Raw genomic sequence first — 18525 nt, forward strand, 5'->3', positions numbered from 1 at the left:
CGAAATCGAGTTGGACCGCTAACGAGGCTCGCCAGCAGTTCCGTTCGCGGTCGGGCTCCCCGCGCCCGGCACGCGAATCGTGTGTGTGTGTGTGTCTGTACGTACGATGAACGGAAAAGCCGGCGCGAGGCGGTGAACGATCGAAATCATCGTCGTCGTTTATTTACCGGGGACGCGGACGGTTTGCGTGCGTGCGTTCTCGCTCGGAGCGAGCTGGAACGGAGCGTTGCGGAGGTGAGGCGGAGGCGAGCATGCATCATCGACGGGGATACGCGGGGATCGATAGCGCGCGCGGTACGCCGGCCAATAATATCTGTTCCGCGGCGAAAACAGCGGCTCTCGCGTGTCCGTTCAAGTCCGATCCGGGATCCGCCGTGTATCCGCGGGCGGACCGAAGCATTCCGCCCGCGGATCCCAGAGGAAACGCTTTCTACAAGCAAATCCGGTAATGCCTTATGCCGAAAATAAACAGTCGCGGGGACAGCAAGACGAATGCACCTATGACGAAAGGAATTGGAATCACAGTTTGGCGATCGAACAGCGGTTGCAACATAAAGAGAGAAAGAGAGAGAGAGAGGGAGAGGAAGATAGATAGAGAGACGAGTGAGGGGGAGAGAGAAGGGGTGGATGGTGGAGGAGAGGCAGGAGCTAGGTTAGGTGGAAACGTTTCAATCTCGAGGGGAAGGATAACAATCGAGGGAAAATTCTTGGCTTGCGGGGTCCGCAACAGGCAATCGTGTGTAACCGGAACACGCCATGCCAGCCTGCGAACGACGATTAACGACCGCGAGCAGAGAGAGAGAGAGAGAGAGAGAAGGAGAGAGGGGTAGCGGACGATAGGAGACGAGCTATAGCGAGGGAGGCGGCTGGAACGGGCCTGCGACGCGAGCAATGCACGGAATTACGGGATCGCGTGACGGCGAATGCTAAATCAGGAAGAAGGGGCCTAAGAGGCGAGAGCTTGTACCCTAAGCTGGCCGTGTTTCCGGACGACAACATCCCCCGGCACGCCTATGATCGAGCATGCCTGCAGCTCGCTCTCCAGCCTGGGAAAACCGTGGGAATCGCGTTGTTCCGCGAACGAACATCTCGAGGTCTCCCTTCGCTAGGGGTTTATCAGCATGTGCGGGACGGGGAGTTGGAGAACCGGGGAATTTGACGATTATGGGAGCACAAGGGGGAGAGGGGAGAGGAGGAAGGATCGAGAAAATTGTTGACGGGTGATCGATTCTCGTTGCACAGGTACTGCGTGGCAGGGGGGGACACAAGGGCGATCGTCTCTCGGATGGGCAAACAGACGGACAGGTAAATTACGGGCGTCGGAGGCGAACAGACGGCAGACAGATAGACACATGCAAGTATAGTTCTCGGGTCAGGCAATGGTAGACAGACAGGCAGGCAAGGTAGACACAGGCAGGCAGGCGTTACCTCGCTTGGACGTGCTGTCGGCGGTGTTAATAAATCCAGGTACGGCAATCACGAGAACAAAGAGTCCACAGTGTAGCCAAAACATGTTTACGTCTTAACAACATTGTTTAATTCCATTTTACGTGACGCTCGTGAAACACTACTACGATGGCGTTGGTGCTCATGTCGCGCATAATTCAGCGGTACTACCTGGTCGCCGGTCGGATCATGAGTACACGACTGAACTGTGACTGGGTTACGCGCGGGTTCGGTCGTGGGAGAGGAGAGCACAGCGATAGATAGATAGACAGACGGACAGACAGACAGAGGGAGATGGAGATAGAAAGCAGAAAGAATGAAAGATAGAGAGAGAAAGAGAGAGAAGAGAGAGAGAGAGTGCGAGAGGCGCAGCCGGAACGAGGGAAGAGAGGGAGAGATTGAGGAGAAGACACAGTGCCGTCTCGCGGGAAGATAAATAGAAGAGAAGAGAGAGGATCGCGGAGAGAGGGCAACGAGGGGATGCTAGAGAGCGAACGGAGAAAGACAGAGGGCGAAGGAAAGAGAGAGAAAATGTATCAGAGAAACCGATGAGAGGAACACAGAGGGTTGATGCGCGTGTGAAAGGGCGAAACGCCAGAAGAGAAAAGAAGAGAAGCGCGAGAGAGAGAGAGAGCGAAGCGGAAGAGAGGACAGGCCTCCGATGCGACTTGATCGAGAGGCCAGGCGACGAGTCAGAAGAGAGGACACAGAGGCTGATTGTAGAAAGAGGAGGACTGAGAACGGTGCGGCGAGTGGAGAACGAACGAACCGGTCACCCGACGCGACGATATTACTAGAGGAGCGAACACGGTGTCCTCCTAGAACATCGCGGCTATCCGGGTCCCTGGTTGCACTGGACGACACGCGATAATGCACCACGCTAGCGCACTACTCCCGCGATCTCTGGTCCGTACGTCGAAGGATCGACCCCCTGCTCGCGCGCGCGCGTCCGGAGAGAGAGTGAAGATCCCGGCCTCGAATCACGCCTCGGCTGCCATCTTCTACCTACGCCGGGAGTCTGGAGTATGAAAATATTCTCCGCTCTGCCCCCTACCTCTCTCTCACACTGTGTTCGGTGTTCCAACCCCTCTGGTCCACCCTCGGTTTCTCTCTTTCTCTTTCCACCTCGGGCACAGGCTACCAACCCTCCGAGGGAAAGCGCGCGCGCGAGAGAGAGAGAGAGAAAAGGAGAAAGGTAGAAGAGAAGCTTGGAAATCCAACCCCTCCTTGCTCGGACCGTTTCTCCTCTCGCTGTGACCCCCTCTCTCTCCCTCTTTCTCTCTGTGCGTCCCTCTCTCTCTCTTTCTCCTTCTCTGTTCCACCCCCGCAGGGTTCTAGAGCACAGCACACCCGCGCAGCAACCCACCACCACCACCAGCGAGCAGCAATGCTACCGGCGGCGCGGCGCGGCGGCTTGGTACCACCTCTTATCGATTCCTGCGCCATTTCCCGTCATTCCTGTCAAATCAATAACGCGCGGCGGTGGCGGTGACGGCGGCCACCGTGGCTCCTTCTTCGCCACGGATCAGGCGCCGATACAGAGATGCGAAATCCCCTAGCCGGAGAGAGCGCCAACCGTGTGCCTCTGCTTCTCGCTCCTCTCTTCTCCTCGCTACGTTTTCCCCGGTTCTCTCTCCGAACAGCCTCTCCCCTACTCTTCCGCTCGTCGTTCATCCTCCTCCTCCTCTAACCTTCTACACCTCCTTCATGGTCTCTTTCTCGAGAGCGGGGTAGCTGGTGCTGCTGGTGTTGCCCGGTGTTCTCTGGCAGCCGGTGCACCATTTTCCACCGGGCGACGCCATGCCACACGATCACGAACCACCGCCTGCCCGAAAGATGGGACACTGGCCGCCTCACCTGCATCCCTGCATCCCTGCATCCCTGGTTACCTCCGCTGGACCTCGTCGCCCGGACGTTGCCCCTCGATCTCGCTCTCCCTCGCACCCGCTGACGATTCTCCTACTCTAACCCCGGCGAGCTGTAGCTCCCGGCCTCTGTGTTCCTCTCTCTTTCTCTTTCTCTCTCTTTCTCTCTCTCTCTCTCTCCCTTCCACCCACTCTGTCTTTTTGTTTCCGTCTCGCTCCCGATAGCAGCGTTACGCTGGACCGACTCGAGGCACCCTCCACGTGAGAATAATAATAATAATAATAAGAGTGGCGTCTTTAGCAGTTCCGGATGCTCCGGGGGAGGATTTTTTAAGATTCCAGCCGGGGCCCCCGAGCCCCGAGCCTCGACAATATCGGTGATAGATAGCCCTCGGATAGATTAATGTCACCCTCGGTTTGATACCGATGGATCGCGCACACGGCCCTCGTGGCACGTGTCCGCGTCCGTGTGCCGTACTCTTCTCCCGTGTCGAGGATGCTTCTATGGTATTTCGGTTTTATGCCACTTGTTTGACAGTGATCCGCCCGTCGATTGATGCTGTTTTGATTGTAACGGGTCTGTTTGTCCCTGTCGGACACCGATCTCGACGCCGGACTTATCCGGTCGACCACCGGACCCTCTGTCGTCCGATTAGTCGTAGACCTCCTCCACTTGTTCTATCAAACACCGTGACAGTCGTCCGACTAAACGTAGATTCTTCGCTGATCAATTGTCGATCGTCGGATACGGAACTTGTACCGTTTGTCTGACCACACGTCGGCTTATACTACTTCCCTGATCAAATGTACGTACTGATGTTGCACATTTCTGAAAGATTGCTGCAATTTCAAACGGTAGAATCATTAAAAGAGTGGAACTAATTGTAGGACACTTACTTCGACCGTTTTGATGCTGAGACAATTCTGTTTTCGCAGCTGGAGATCTCCCGCCACTTGTCCGGCTACGCAGACGTCTGCCTCTACTTATCCCAGCGGATCGTAAGCAGGCAGCAGACTCCAATTCACTCGTCCGAGAAGATGCATCGGTTTCGCAGTTGTCCCAACGGTGACTCGACTTCTGGAAGGCAGAGAGACGCAGATATACGCGATCGGACGGTGCAGAAAGAGCGAGATAGAGTAGAGGACGGCAAGAGGGAGCATGCGGGGACGAGGGTAGTAATACGTCGATCGCAAAAAAGAAGGGAAAAACGAGCTCTCGACGGACAAAAGATCGCCGCAAGAAAGTACCGTGTTCCTCCTCTGGGGGATGAAGGGAGCGGCTTATTCATGCTTTTTAGGCGCGCGCACACACGGCCGGCATACAAGATCGAGAGGCTATTCAGCCCGGCTCCGGCTAACGAAATTTCGCAGCTCCTTAGCTACCTCGGCGCGTGACATCTCGCCTCTAAATTTATCCGGCCGCCGCGTGATCGCCGTTGCGAAACTCCGCTGTCCTTCCTTACGATTTATCGGTTTCCCGCGAACCGTCGCTATACTTTGTAACACATTCGGCTGAACCATTCCCGGAACGATAAGATCTGCGAATTTGTCGACGCGCTAGCGACGACGTCGAACAGAACCGGGGACAACTAACACTTTGAGTGCCAGCTCAACAGTCTCAAAAGTTAGACGGAGGTCCTAGCAATAATACTAAACCTCGTAATTCTCGTAGTTCAAAACTCAAGGGATTAGGTGTGCCCGCGCTCGGCCCGATAGTCGAACTCGGCGAGAAGAGTGCGTGGCCGTAATTAGCTCCGCGCTCTTGAATTTATCGACGGACGACCCCGGCGAACAACCAAGTGTTTTCGGGGAATTGCTCTTTGAACATCGTTCCGTCAGAATGTTGCGTAACTCGCCACGCCGCGAGGCCACTGTTTGAAACGTTTATTTTTTGCCGTCAACGTCACACGCCAGGCCGATGCGGCGAGCTCGCGACGTGGCCCCTGAAACTGGGCTAAGTTGAAAATTCAGGCTCCGGAAAATCTGATAGGCGTGTGTGCCGGGCTCGCGTTCCCGGCGAATCGAGGTCAGCGTGTAAATCAGCGTCAATCGCCGAGCGAAAACCGTCCGATCGACGCGCGACGCGGTCAATTCCGCCTCGGGATTTCCAGGCTTGTTATCCGCTGATCTACACGTCTCGATCCTCGTCGACGCCACTTGAGTACGACACAGTTCGTGTTACATTTCTTAACGAAGGGTCCACTGTCTCGCTGGATCGAAGTTAGATCGGCGATCGATACGTGGCCGAGAACGTCGCATGTGCCGATTTAATTATCTATGATTTATCTATGATCTACGATTTCTCTACAGAGTTAATGAGTTCTCGTCGCGTGACTTTTGTGCGTTTTATTTCATTCGCATAAACGACCACATATATGAATAATTATTATCAGACTGCGCCTCTTCATGCAGAATAAATTTTTATCTTTCTGCAATCGTTGTAGCATGCTCTTGGATTCTTTACTGTTGTTTTGAGTTGCAGCTGTTCAGTTTTGTTATAAACGCATAAAGCCCGCCAGCGAAAATGGTGGGGCGAGGGGACGCGTTAATAATTCGCAGGGTACCCAAAGCGACGAGTTCAAAGGGCGAATGCGAATGTGGAATGGAGGTGTTTGCACCGGGAGCACGGCGATGCTGTTCGTCATCCTGTCGACCGGTTTTATTGTCGCAACCGGAAGCGAGGAGCTGGCGACATTCGAGGAAAGTTCCGCGAAAGAAGGCACGCGACGGAGCGTTAAGTCCGGCGCGTCGTGTTTGGCACAGCTGGCCTAATAACGCGCAGTTTATTTTGCGAGCCGGAGCCATCGATACGCGGGCCAGAGCCCGTCCTTCTCTCTGTTTATTCGCCTGAAAAAAGTTAATCGTCGAAAGTTGCCGGCGGATTTCGTTGCGACGCTGCGGCCTGCAGCGCGCGAGAGAACAAATAAAGGAAATGGCGCGGAACGGATGACGAAGTGCCGCGAAGATTCCTACACAAAGTTTTCGTCCGCGCGCCGTGCCGCGCCGCTGGGACACTGGGCCAGTGTAAAGGATCAAGATCTTGATCGCGCATCGTCCGCAACGGCCGAGGACCTCCGAGCGCGACCCCGGAACAACGGAGAATCCTGATCTTTTTTATCTCTCGGACGTGTCTCTCGCGGCGGAGCGAGTCAGCGCCTGGTCAGCCAAGTAGAATTAGGGTAGAACGGGACGTCGCACACAGTGCCCCGGATCGAGGAATTAGCTGAAGAATCAATTTTCGCATATGTAGGTACATCACTGTCGAAAATGTTCAAACTAACGATTAGAAATTTTATACAGAATTGAAAATTGTATTGATTGTGAGACATTTATTTCTTCTTTTTAATAATTCTTATGAGCTTAAATCAGCGGTATCTAACCTGGGAGGCGCGGCCCCCAGAGGAGGCGAAGAACTATTGCTAGGGGAGACGCCAAGATTTTTAATAAAAAATTAATGTTCATACCATAATATCTACAACTAAATAAACTTCATATCGTAACGTAACAGTACAAATTAGGGTATAAATATGGAGGCGCGGAAAACTAATTTTTTTTAGGGAGGCCTAGTAGCATAAAGGTTGGAAACCGCTGTCTTAAATTCTTTAAACATTTATCACAGTTCTGTATTTCATCGCAGATGTAATAAAATAATTTAAAAATTGCAGGACCACACTGTGCGGCAGCTAGGACGATGATTGTTCCTGACCCTGGTGTGTCACAGAGCAGGACGAGAAGAGGAATTAGCTGTTCATTCGCTGAAGGATCAATTTTCGCAGGTGTACATCACTGTCGAAAATGCTAAAACTTGTCTGCATTAATTGTAAGACATTTATTTCTCTTTTTTTCATCATTCTTATGAGCTTAAATTCTTTAGACATTTTCACAGTTCTGTATTTCATCGCAGATGTAATAAAATAATTTAAAAATTTCAGGACCACGGTGCGGCAGCTAGTACGATGATTGTTCCTGACGCAGAGCAGGATCAGCGAGAACGCGGAGATTCGTAGTTGGAAACACGTTTCTATTCCGTCTCAATTATCGGCAGTTTAGCCGCGTGTCAGCCGCTCGCATTCGATGGAATTATTGAGGCCCGGATCGGCCCGGTGTGACACGTAATAAATATTTACGGTTCGCCGGGTCGAGAGAGAGAGAGAGAGATAGAGGATGCACGGCTTGGTTTGGCTTGGTTTGGGTTGGCGGGTACGCGCGCGTCAGCCACGACACGCCGAAGCGGAAAGGGCAGGAAAGCTCGTTCAGCCTTATCCAGCCACTTTCCCGCGGACGATAATGGGCTCGTTTCGCCCCGGCGAAATCTTAGGCTGCAATCAATTTACTTGAAACTGGTCTACGTGCGCGATTCACCGAGATAACTGGGCGCCGCCGACGTCGACGTCGACGCCGACGCCGACGCCGTCCGTCGCAAGCCGCTTGCTTCTTCATCTCTCTCTCCCTCTGTGTAGAGCGGGCCGACCGAGCCCGCTTTCTCCGGGGCTCTCCTGGACGTGGAAGAAGAAGGGGGCGAGGCTTCCAGGCTAAGTTTTCTGAAAATGACTGACGCCGGATTATCAGATCGCCCCGTGAGTTCCCTCGTAAATTATTAAGACCCGTCGGCGTTCTGCTTCGTGTACCGTCGCGTCGCATCGCATCGTCTGCCGTCCAGTTACCGGGGACCCTCCGCGAGATCCAGAAAATCTATGAACACGACCGACAAAAGTCTTCTCCACTATACTCGATTATGAATTCAGGATGCTTGACGTGCTGGCGCAGTTGTCTCGTCCGCGGCAATCATTCCCGAACAACAGCGATTCTCTTCGGCCGTTCCCCGATGGCACGAGTCGCCTGGAAGAGGAGCGTTGGTCAGCAATTGCTCGGACAAAAGGGGAGCAATGCAGTCGAAAATAATAGTATGGATTGGTAATCGGTCCGGCGAAGTAGCACGAGTCCGTGTTTGTTTAGACAGGGCGGTCGGAGATCACCGAGCGATCAGCCGAAGTAGTGCAGGTCAACGTATTCTCGGCCAAACTGAAATAAAAATTCTATAAATTGTACAAAGTACCGGTGAAACGGGAATATCAGTCTTCCTAGAATGATTTTAATCGGCTCAAGCTATTTAACATTTTTCTCATAAAAGCATAATCTGCTTCGTTCGAGCGGAGTAGTAGAGGTCGCCGATCTATCAGACGAAGTAGCACGTGTATCTTTGGACATAGCAATGTGATTTTTGACGACCAGGCAAAGTAGTACAAGTCAACATTTCCTTATTGTTAGGTAAACTAGTACGGATCGGTGATTGATCGGGGGGTGGATCAACCATGGGTCACTGACAGTTCGGAGTGTTACGTGGCTGTAGCGGGTCACAGAGGCGGAACCTCGGTGGGTCGTTAGCGGGCCAGGTAAAAATGAGCTGGGCGAGACGACTTAGCCGTGTGTAAATCAAAGAGGAAGCTCGGCGTGGTTGTGGTTCGACGTCAAGGCTCGTCCGTTAGTTATTATGAATTATGGTATGCAGGGCCGATGCGAGGGCGGATGCAAACCGCGGGCAGCCTAGTTGCATCTTCGCGGTCAACGGTTCTCTGACGCAGTGCGGATGCTTAAAAATTTGTTCAACCGATCGGTATGGTTCCAGGGGAGAAGACACCGAAGACGACGCGGCTCTGGAGCCAGCTGCACCCCTCGCACCTGGGACAACTTCCGCGCTGGAGAATTTCGGCTCGGGGGTAGCCGTACGAGAATCGTGCCCGCGTATCGATAAATTCTCGGCTATCGAACGCACATACCGCGGCGCACCGAGAGGAAAATGACGTCGCATCGCGCGTTCCGTTTCGCTGGAAATAACTTGTAACTCGGCAGTTACATAATCTCGGGTAAATATACGTGGCGATGCGCGTTACTTGCGGGACCGTAATTCAGGGCAACCGTTCCCGCCGTTCGCCCCCGATATATCTGATTTTGTTATTTCCTCCGGTTTCCATTAGTCACCGGCGTGTGACGGCAGCCGCGGCCGACTTTCCCTCCTCGGAAATCGCTCGAATTTTCTTCGGACCGTCTCCGCAACATCGACAGCCGCCTCGGACACTCGGAACACGTCTCCCGTGAAGGTTCCCGTGACTTTCTGAAAGGATCGGCCGAGAACCGCTCGACGTCATCGCGGAACGAGGAAATGGAAAAAATATGATTACACCGTGACACGTGCATTCGGCCTGGCCCCTCGCCCGCGCAACCCCTCTCCTCGTGCCCCGGATCAAAAGACGTAAATTCATCGCGTGAAACCGAAAAATGTTTCTCCGGAACGGTAGACACGCTGCTCCGTCGCCGGGAGAATTTAGAAAATTGTGCGGACCGCCCCTGCAATCAGTGGACCGCGAATTTCATGCATTTATTATAAAAAAATATTATAGCAGAGGGCTGGTGAAGATATTTAAAAAATTTGAGAATGTCGTCATTAGTCTTCACTGCAGTTTGTTGCAGAGTTCAGGTAGAAAATTTTATATTTATTATTTTCTGAGATTGTTGAAGAAGGGGATAGAGGCTTTCTTACAATTGATGCAGACAATTTTGTATTTCGCAGGAATTTTCGAATGTTTGGCTGCTTAAATCGAAGTCGGAAGACTCCGCTTTGCGAATAACTAAATACGTAGTCATGGACAAGTAACGAGTGATCGATGCGCAGCAGGTACGAATGCAGAAAAGTGACGAACGAAGTGGAACAGGTCAACACAGTCTCAGACGAGATAGCCGAGTCGGAGCACGGATGCCCCGTCAACGTTCAAGGAAGTAAAATACGAGCTGTCCTCTGTCCGTCGCGTCGCGTCGGGCCAAGATTCCGCGGATCGAACAAATAGTAGCAGAGCTATTTTCGGATGAAGCAGAAGGTCGCGCGACGAGAAGAAGCAGGCTCTCGGAGCCAGCGAAGGTTGGGAAGCAGCAAATGTTTCAACGATATCGATGGGCGGAGAAGCACATCTGGCCAGAGGGCAGCGCCTGGCTCGTCCCGGCCCGGTATTTGCAGAAACGTCGCGAAAGAGGGACGCTCGCCCGAGGCTGTGGATCGCCGCGCTGGGTACGCGGATCACATTCAAGACCTCGTGAAAGAGTCATTCACGCGTGTGTCTCCGCGTATTTAGATTGTCGCGGTCCGCTTATTCTTCGAACGATGCGCCGGCCGCGATAGCTGCCTCGCTATTTATAAAGCGGTCTCTCTACGAAACACTAGAGACTGCCATCGTGGCAGCGAGGAAGATCGAGCGATCGGTACCGAAGGACGATCTTCCTAAAAGTCTGGAGAATACACGAGTCCAAATCATTCAGTGTCGCAGATGTGTGACCATCCTGCAGCTTCCTCAAAAATAGCCAAATTAATGTTATTTACTTATTTTTCAATCCAGATAGAAAATTTTTATTTTGCATGAAGATCGACTGTCTAGTGCTAGTACGTATTTGAGAATTGCAACTCCAACTTTGTCGCAATCGAATGGCTACCATACAGTTAGGAGCAAAACTACTGATCACACTCACTTTAAATCAGAAGAACTTTTTTATGAATGGACCAAACGACTTGAATTTCTCTGTAAGGCTAGAATAATTAGTTTAATAAGTGACGTCTGAAAAATATGTTGAAAAACTGCATTTAGTAGGAATTGAGAAAAACAATAGTAAAAATTGATTTTTACGACTTCTTTAGCTGGGCCAATAACGAAAATTTGAACTTCTATAAATTATACACGCTCCGAAAATTGCATTGAAATTGGTTAATTGGTTTACGGGTTATAAACGATCAAAAATGGTAAAAATTGCAGTTTTTCAAGATTTTCGGCCTTTTTATACTTTCGATCGTTTATAACTCGTGAACCAATTAAACAATTTCAATGAAATTTTCGGAGCATATATAATTTATACAAGTTGACCAAACATATCTTTTAAATTTTCGTTATCGGCCCATCTAAAAAATCGTAAAAATCAATTTTTACTATTGTTTTTCACAATAACGACCAAATGCATTTTTTCAACATACTTTTTAGATGTTTAAAGATATTGAAGTCGTTTGGTCCATTCGTGAAAAAGTTCTTCAGATTTAAAGTGTGAGTGATCAGTGTTGCTCCTAACTGTATGTGTATTTATTTACGTTTGGAAACTCGACCCGGCCGAATAGATCGCCGAATTCGTTATCGAGCGAGGTATCGAGTCGCGATCGAATTAGGGTACAGGGTGACGAAACGCGTCGTCACGGTGGGAAGATAATCGCGCGACCGGCCGATGCAATTAAAGCCGGCCAGCCGAGGGCAAACGGCCGCGACGAACTCGCTCGAAATTGAGACGAAGTTTACCGAAACCGAAATCCATAGTTTACTAACGGCAAATTCGTATTTGCCGAACACGTAGCCACCGCCGCCGCGCGAGTTTAGTTAAAGGGCTGAACGAGTTTACGAGGGTGGGGTGCTCGCTTAATAGGACCGTTTCTGGGATTTCGCGAACTCCGTTGGACGCCATGGCGGTCGGTTTGCGTGTGGAACAGCGTCGAACAAAAATCATTCTTCATCTCTCTCTCTGGAGCTTCGTTGTTTTTCTTGATCGCAAAACAACAATGTCCGAACAATAACCGACTTCATTGGCGCTGCTGCTACCGGGCGGAGGTAGAAAAACCATGTTCCCGGCTCGATTGATTCGAAAATCAGGGACGCGGATAGGAAGAACTCTTTGGCCAAGAGGAAAGTTCTGTCCGTCCGATAACAGGACCGGCACCGTTGCGGAATATTCCCGAGACCCTGTTTAGCAGTTAGCAAGTGAATAAATTTGAAAACTACAGCAACAGAGAGAGGAGGAAAAGTTCCGTCCTAGCAGGAAGGGAACATTCAACCGGTGGCGAGTTCCAACGGCGAGAGGCGCGGAGAGAACGCGTCTGGCCAGTAACAAGCCTTTACTACTGTCGGATCAGGATTCCTCATACAATAACAACTGGGGATTAGGAAAGTGCAGGGTTCGTCGTGGGTGTGCTCAGGAGCAAATCAGTGGAAAACGAGTGGATGATATAAATGGTAGCTTCAGCTTCGTAAAATCATTAGAGTAAGAAGAGAATTCCTGTATCACTCCTGTTTGCAATTAGAACTAACATTTCTTATTTTGCAGGGAATTCCGCAGTCTTATGATCAGTCCCGCTGTGACCGCTGCCCTCTTTATAGTTCTCGGAGGTATCCCGCGTGTTAACCTGGAGAATCGGGAATCGCGAAGGGACACCACACAAGAGAGAAAGAGAGAGAGAGGATCCTTGCCGCGCGGCTGCAATGAATAAAATTTCTGGGCAGCGCGCCGCTCCGGCTGTGTCGTCGTCTGCCTGATGTTTTTATTCAACAGCCAATAAATAAATCGATTTGAAAATTTCACGGGGTCGAGAGTGAGCTTTGGGGGGGAAATGGAGGTCCGTATATCTGGACACCGACTGGACAGCCGGAGGCCACCGACAACGGACCAGCTCCTCCGTCGCGGAGGCGGGCGTTAACGTTTAACGGCCGGCAAAAAGGCACGAGGTTAAAATTAAACGTCTCTTCACGGAAGAAAAGAGGGCCAGCTGCTGAGCTCTCTCTCTCTCTCTCTCGCTCTCTCCGCTCTCGCCTCTCCGAGTGTTTCCACCGAGAGTCAAAGGGAGGAAGAAAGTTTGCCGCCGCGATGTAGGTCAGGCCGAAGGGTGCCAATCAAACCGAACCTTCAGCCTTTCGCGTTGGCAGGCCCCTCGAAACTGCCGCATTATAATTACCGTCGCGGTCATAACCGTATTAACGTTCTACGGGGGTGATTCGACGAAGGGAGTTCCAAGGGAGGGGGGGAGCGTGTAAATGCTATTTTACGCTCGAGTTCCAATTCCCGATTACCAGAGCCTTGCTCCCGTGCTGCGCGTTTCGCATTCGAGAGAGAGACGGTTTCCGCGGTACGGCCGCCGTAGACGTACCGACAACAGGCACTAACTTCTGCCAGCTCGAGCTTCTAACGTTGTTAATTACGAGCGGGAGGCCGTGCCACGCGGAAACGCCTCTCTCTCCCTCTCCCTCTCTCTCTCGCTCTCTCTCTCTCTCGCTCTCTCTTCGAACTCTCCTCAACGCCGTTTCCGCCGATCCGACGAAATATACATCCCACAGCCGAGAGGCCTCTGTGATGCTCCAGTCGTGCTTCACTCCGAGCTACGTCTGATCATTAATTGACCTACGCCACTGCGGGGCACAGATCAAACCGAGAACAGCCGCTTCTCAGCCTCGTAAATGGATCATTTCGACGTCACAGACACCGCCACGGAGATCAAACTTTCCATCCGGTAAGGCTGTTTTCCCATCCTCGATCCGTGCCGACCATTCGTTGACTCGCACCACTAGGTCATTCAACAAATCATTAAGCAGTACATTTGCTCGATAATGTGCACTCGATGCGCCGGAAACGATGTACTTTATTTGCGCCCATAATTATAAAAGTGGTCTATATGAGAATTCAAGAAACAATGAGTTTATCAGTGATTTGACGTCACATTATTTTATCATAAGAGCCGCACGAAGTCTACATAAAAAAAATTAAACCGACTTCGAATAAACGCACTAAAAAAATCCACTGAAAAGTATGAAATAATTTCCATTTAATTGATGTGAATACACACGAACTTAAATGCAGTACAATCTTTTCGGAGGCGGCGCAAAATTGAAAATTTTCGACACTGGACATTACGAAAATCCTTAAATTCTTCTACATGCTTTCACATGTTAATGTATCTTCTCTTCCCACCTACTGATTTCCGAGTTCACCATATTCCAATGAAATCATAATCAGCAACATCTGTCATTTGGAAAATTTTCAATTTTGCGCCGCCTCCGAAAAGATTGTATTGTATTTAAGTTCGCGTGTATTCGCATCAATTAAATGGAAATTATTTCATACTTTTCAGTGCATTTTTTTAGCGCGTTTCTTCGAAGTGGGTTCAATTTTTTTTGTCTAATTTTTTTATTTCACACTTTTTAGTGGAACGAGCAGAATTTGTAGAACACCGTAGGATGGTTATTCGGTCTTATTGGTTATTTGCAATAAAAACCGCGAAGAATGGAAAAATGCAAAATTTGTTTTCAAGGGACCAATCGGGAGACATACCCTACAAGATGCAAAATGTTTCGTCCTGATTGGTCCATCCATCTCGGAGTAATCGGTGAGCATACATGCAGTAATTTATTTTTCGCAAGTAAAATCGTAAGGAATAAAAGATGCAAATTTTTTTGCACAGGACCACCCCGGGGACATACAGGTACTCTACAAGATGCAAAAGGTTTCATTTCGATCGATCCATCCATGTCAGCGTAATCGGTGAACATACATACAAAAAAAGCGAAAAAAACGTAAAAAAATGGCACACACAGATCTAATTGAGAAACCTTTTTTTTCGAAATCGGTTAAAAATCAATCTCGCCACTCTTATAAGGGAACATGTACCAGTCACTTTTAAGGCGCGGTAGATTTGGTGTTAATGGTTAAAACTAGCGTCGAAACACGCGCCGTTCCGCCAGCTAATTTCTCGTTCGGAATTCTCACAGTTTCACGAGAAAAATGGGGGCACGCCTCGCCGGAGGGATGTTGGAAAACGCTCGAAGGGTAACAAAGTTGCAAACCACCCCGGCCATAATCTCTCTCGACTGTGCGTGTACTAGTCTGATCCTGTCGTGGATACTTTTCCGTTCCGTCTCGATCGTTTTTGTCCCCGGCTGAATATCCCTCATCTAGTTTACAATCTGGTCAGATAATTGTTTGATAAACCGGTCAGTAATTGTCATAAATTAGCGACGGAGAATTAAGCTGCTGTTGAGATAGGTGCGGGGTTGGTCGAGAGAGGGGTGGATTTTCTCAAGCACGGTGTATCGAATAATCGATGCTGGTGTATATGTGTGTACGTGTGTGTGCGCGCATCGGTGACGTCAGAGGCAAGGAATTCGCTCGGATTGCGCTCGCACTCCAGCAAATCATTCCGTAATTAAAATACATTTCGGTGAATCGAGGTTGCCGTGGGAATGGCATACCGGGAATACTCATTTTTTTCGCTAACCTCACCTCACGCCCTGCCCCCGGGTCGCTATATATGATGCCAACGGGCATCCAGGATTTCCAGTCAATCGATCAAGAAATCAATCAACCCCGGTTTCCCCGAAATTCCGAAGGATCTTAAAACCTACGAGAAGCAACGAAGTGAATCATTTCAAAAATTACTGTACAGGGTGTTCGACTACAATTAGGAGAAAATTTAAGGGGTGGTTCTCCATGGGAATGTAAGAAGGAAATGAACGATAAAAATATTGCGCTCTCGGTTTCGTCCTTTAGTTATTAGCAATTAAAAATCCGCCTAAAATGCGGCAACCCGGACAACATTGAGGCGTACGTTGCGTACGTCATAGAGGGGCGCGAACCCGGTACGCATATTGCGTATGCGCATTTTTGCAAATATTGGCAGTTGTGAGGATTTCATTCAACATTTATGGACACAATGGATATATGGACACCATTTTGCCGTGATCACAAGTGAATTACTTATGTGAGCCTGATTGTAAAGTAAAAGGACATTAACTCCTGCTCGATAATTCCATATAGAGTGGTTAGGTTCAATGTCGTCGAACGATTAATTTGTAAATCTTCAGAACATCGCTGGGTCCCCAAATGACCAGCGAGGGAATCATGCAACCACCCCCCCTCCCCAATTTTTTCTCGCCTGTAGTCGTCGAACAGCCTGTATACAATTTCACCTCTCGAAACTCCGAGGAAATCGAATTCTCGCGAGATCGATCAAAATCGGTTCAATAAGCATGAGAGCGTCCCCTCGTCGGGGGTGGGAAAGAATCGACACCCCTCTCGCAGCCGGCAGATTTTCGAGAAATTGAAGAGGATCGACGGTCTGAAAAACGATTGGCAGTATCGGTTCGATAAACAAATGTCCTCGAGGAAAGAGAGAGTACGTTGCCATGGAACACCGTGGATCAATACACACCGCCCGCCCCTGTCCCGTCGCCTGTTGCGAGATTATACCTTTTGCTTTCTGTATTTTACGAGCGGCGAGAAGCGGTCAGATAAAAATATTCTCTGCTTCCCGCCGCCGCGCCGCGGAGAACGAGGAAGCGGAACAAGTGCTCGCGCGAGCTTTTTGCTAATAACTTCTTCGCGACGAGGCGGACGCCGCTGCTCCGTTCTTAATTTCTTTCCTTTTCGTCGTCCGGCCGCAGATTAAAACCGCCGGAAAATTGCGCGGAGATAAGAAGAACAGCTGATGATATGGAACGGGAGGCGTTTTCTCGGGACACGATTCATTTTCGCGAAACGCGGCCGAAGATCGAGGCCGGGAGAACCGGCTTGCGTCATTCGGCAAATACCTCTGAATATCCTTAAAACAATCAACGAGATTTCCCGGGATCGATTCCTCTCTGAAAATGAGATTCCGAGGCGAGTTCGAGGCACTCCGCTGCCTCGCTGCAGTGCCGACCGTCACGTAGTTACCGACATATCAATCTCTTCGATCGTTTTATCGACCGACTCGGCATCGCGACGTGACGACATCGCGCATGCGTCGAGCCACCCCGGCCCCCGATGTAGGCAACACGCGTGGCTTGGCTGTGCGCACGCAGATGCATAGCAGATCTTAAGGCGCCCGCGATTCGTTCAATTGCGTTTCTATTTGTGGGTCATAGGGTCTCGAGAACGTAGCATTGTTTATATACCGTTCTTTATTATGTACATTCTTCCTTTTATTGGCGTTATCATTCATCAAATACTGTCGTCGAACATTCGCTCGTGTTTCTGCGGTGTGTCGTGTTCACGTGTGTGTATGCGTGTAAGTATATATTCATTTTCATATATATATATATATGTATATATATATATATATGTATATATTTCTGCATAATACTTCTTCCGTATGTATATATTTATATATGTATATTTATATAGTACTCCGTAACGTGATAAAACGTCATTAAAAAAGTCAGTACATCGTTCGTAATGCATGTTAAAAAACCCTTAACTCGCAGGCTATTTCATTTTTTCTCATTATGTTTCGTTTTGACAGTGCACAGTAGGATTGCAAATCGTGATTATATTTATTTGTATGTATAGTTATATTTATATATTTATATTATATTATCTTCGTACGGAATCCATCGTGTCTCGCGCGCGAGGGAAGACTCTCTCGTTCTACATCCACGCTCTCTTCTCTCTCTCTCTCTCTTTTCCTGCTGAGCTCCTCTTCCCGAGGACTCTCTCGACTCGTTTTACGCTCGCTCCCCTGGCCCCGACGTGCTCCGGGAGCTCGCGGGGGCCGGGCCGGAAACGGGAACGCCTATCGAGTCACGATCGACCAACAAGTCACCCTCATACGCTCCTCAAAAACACGCGAAAGATCCTCCCTTTAGTCTGCACCCATTTTCAATTGCATTTTATTCGTAATCTTAAACAGATACATACATCGAATTACAGAGGAGTGAACGGTCGAACAAATATCTGAAATGGGTGAACCTTCCCCCCCGAGGAGCGTACAACATTGTTTATTCGCTGAAAATCGATGAACGTGTGATTCCTCGTCCGCCCCCCATATCGATTCGACAAATTGACTCGCATAGTCTCGGCAGTGTTAGCGTGAATGGGTGTGCCGGACGAGTCACGGAGAAATCGGAAAATAAATAATCCTCTGACCATTTCCGTTTCTGGGACTGTTGTCAGGTCGCGAGTCGTGAGTCGATAGGATCGAGAACACGCTGTGAACAGTGTACACAGATTTCGATCGTTTACACATTTCCCGCTCTCTGATTCGCTCTCTCCCTCTTCGCTGTCTCGCCAGGCCCCTTACCCTTCCGCCCCTCGCCCAGCTGCACAGCGAAGCCCGCCTTTGCTCCCCCACTCTTTCCACTAACGCTGACGCGTACCACTTGGAGCAAGCTAAGTTAGCTTTAGTGGGAAGAGTGGGGGAAGCAAAAGCGGGCTTCGCTGCGCAGCTGGGCGAGGGGCGGAAGGGTAAGGGGCCTGGCGAGACTCGCATATCGCAACCCTGCTCTCAACCTCGAGGCTTGTCCTCGCGTGGCCGATTCGGATACACAGAGGTAATCGTAATGCGAGGTTACTTATTCTGTGTCTCGGTGCCCCCCTCCCTAAAACCCCCCCAAAAAAGGGCCCACGATAGCGGAACGATACAACGTTGCGCGGAGTTCGACGTTTTTATTCT

The 18525-nt window shown here is 49.9% G+C and overlaps 1 protein-coding gene and 1 long non-coding RNA gene across 27 annotated transcripts in view; one reads left to right on the forward strand and one right to left on the reverse strand.

Annotated features, from left to right (window-relative positions):
• Positions 1–2476, reverse strand: part of Mmd (disintegrin and metalloproteinase domain-containing protein mind-meld) — a 58107-nt gene extending 55631 nt beyond the window's left edge. For 7 of the 18 annotated variants that reach the window (XM_076444608.1, XM_076444613.1, XM_076444615.1 and 4 more), the window contains exon 1: positions 1429–2476. In XM_076444608.1, the coding sequence (XP_076300723.1) occupies positions 1429–1513 (85 nt within the window). In that variant the 5' untranslated portion in view covers positions 1514–2476. The remainder of the gene's footprint in view (positions 1–1428) is intronic. The other 11 variants (XM_076444606.1, XM_076444609.1, XM_076444607.1 and 8 more) reach the window with 5 other exon arrangements.
• LOC143218978 (uncharacterized) lies at positions 1632–18162 on the forward strand. 9 transcript variants are annotated; one of them, XR_013011219.1, is made up of 9 exons: positions 6402–6557; positions 6977–7131; positions 7244–9175; positions 9287–9786; positions 9861–12371; positions 12435–12496; positions 13439–13611; positions 14304–14484; positions 14560–18162. It is a non-coding gene; the product is annotated as an uncharacterized LOC143218978 (long non-coding RNA). The 9 variants fall into 9 exon arrangements; XR_013011220.1 differs by having other exon boundaries at positions 9861–12343; XR_013011214.1 differs by having other exon boundaries at positions 7244–8812; positions 8938–9175; positions 12435–13611.
• The last annotated feature ends 363 nt before the right edge of the window (positions 18163–18525 follow it).

Source organism: Lasioglossum baleicum, chromosome 20 (assembly GCF_051020765.1).
Source record: "Lasioglossum baleicum chromosome 20, iyLasBale1, whole genome shotgun sequence".
NCBI lineage: Eukaryota > Metazoa > Arthropoda > Insecta > Hymenoptera > Halictidae > Lasioglossum > Lasioglossum baleicum.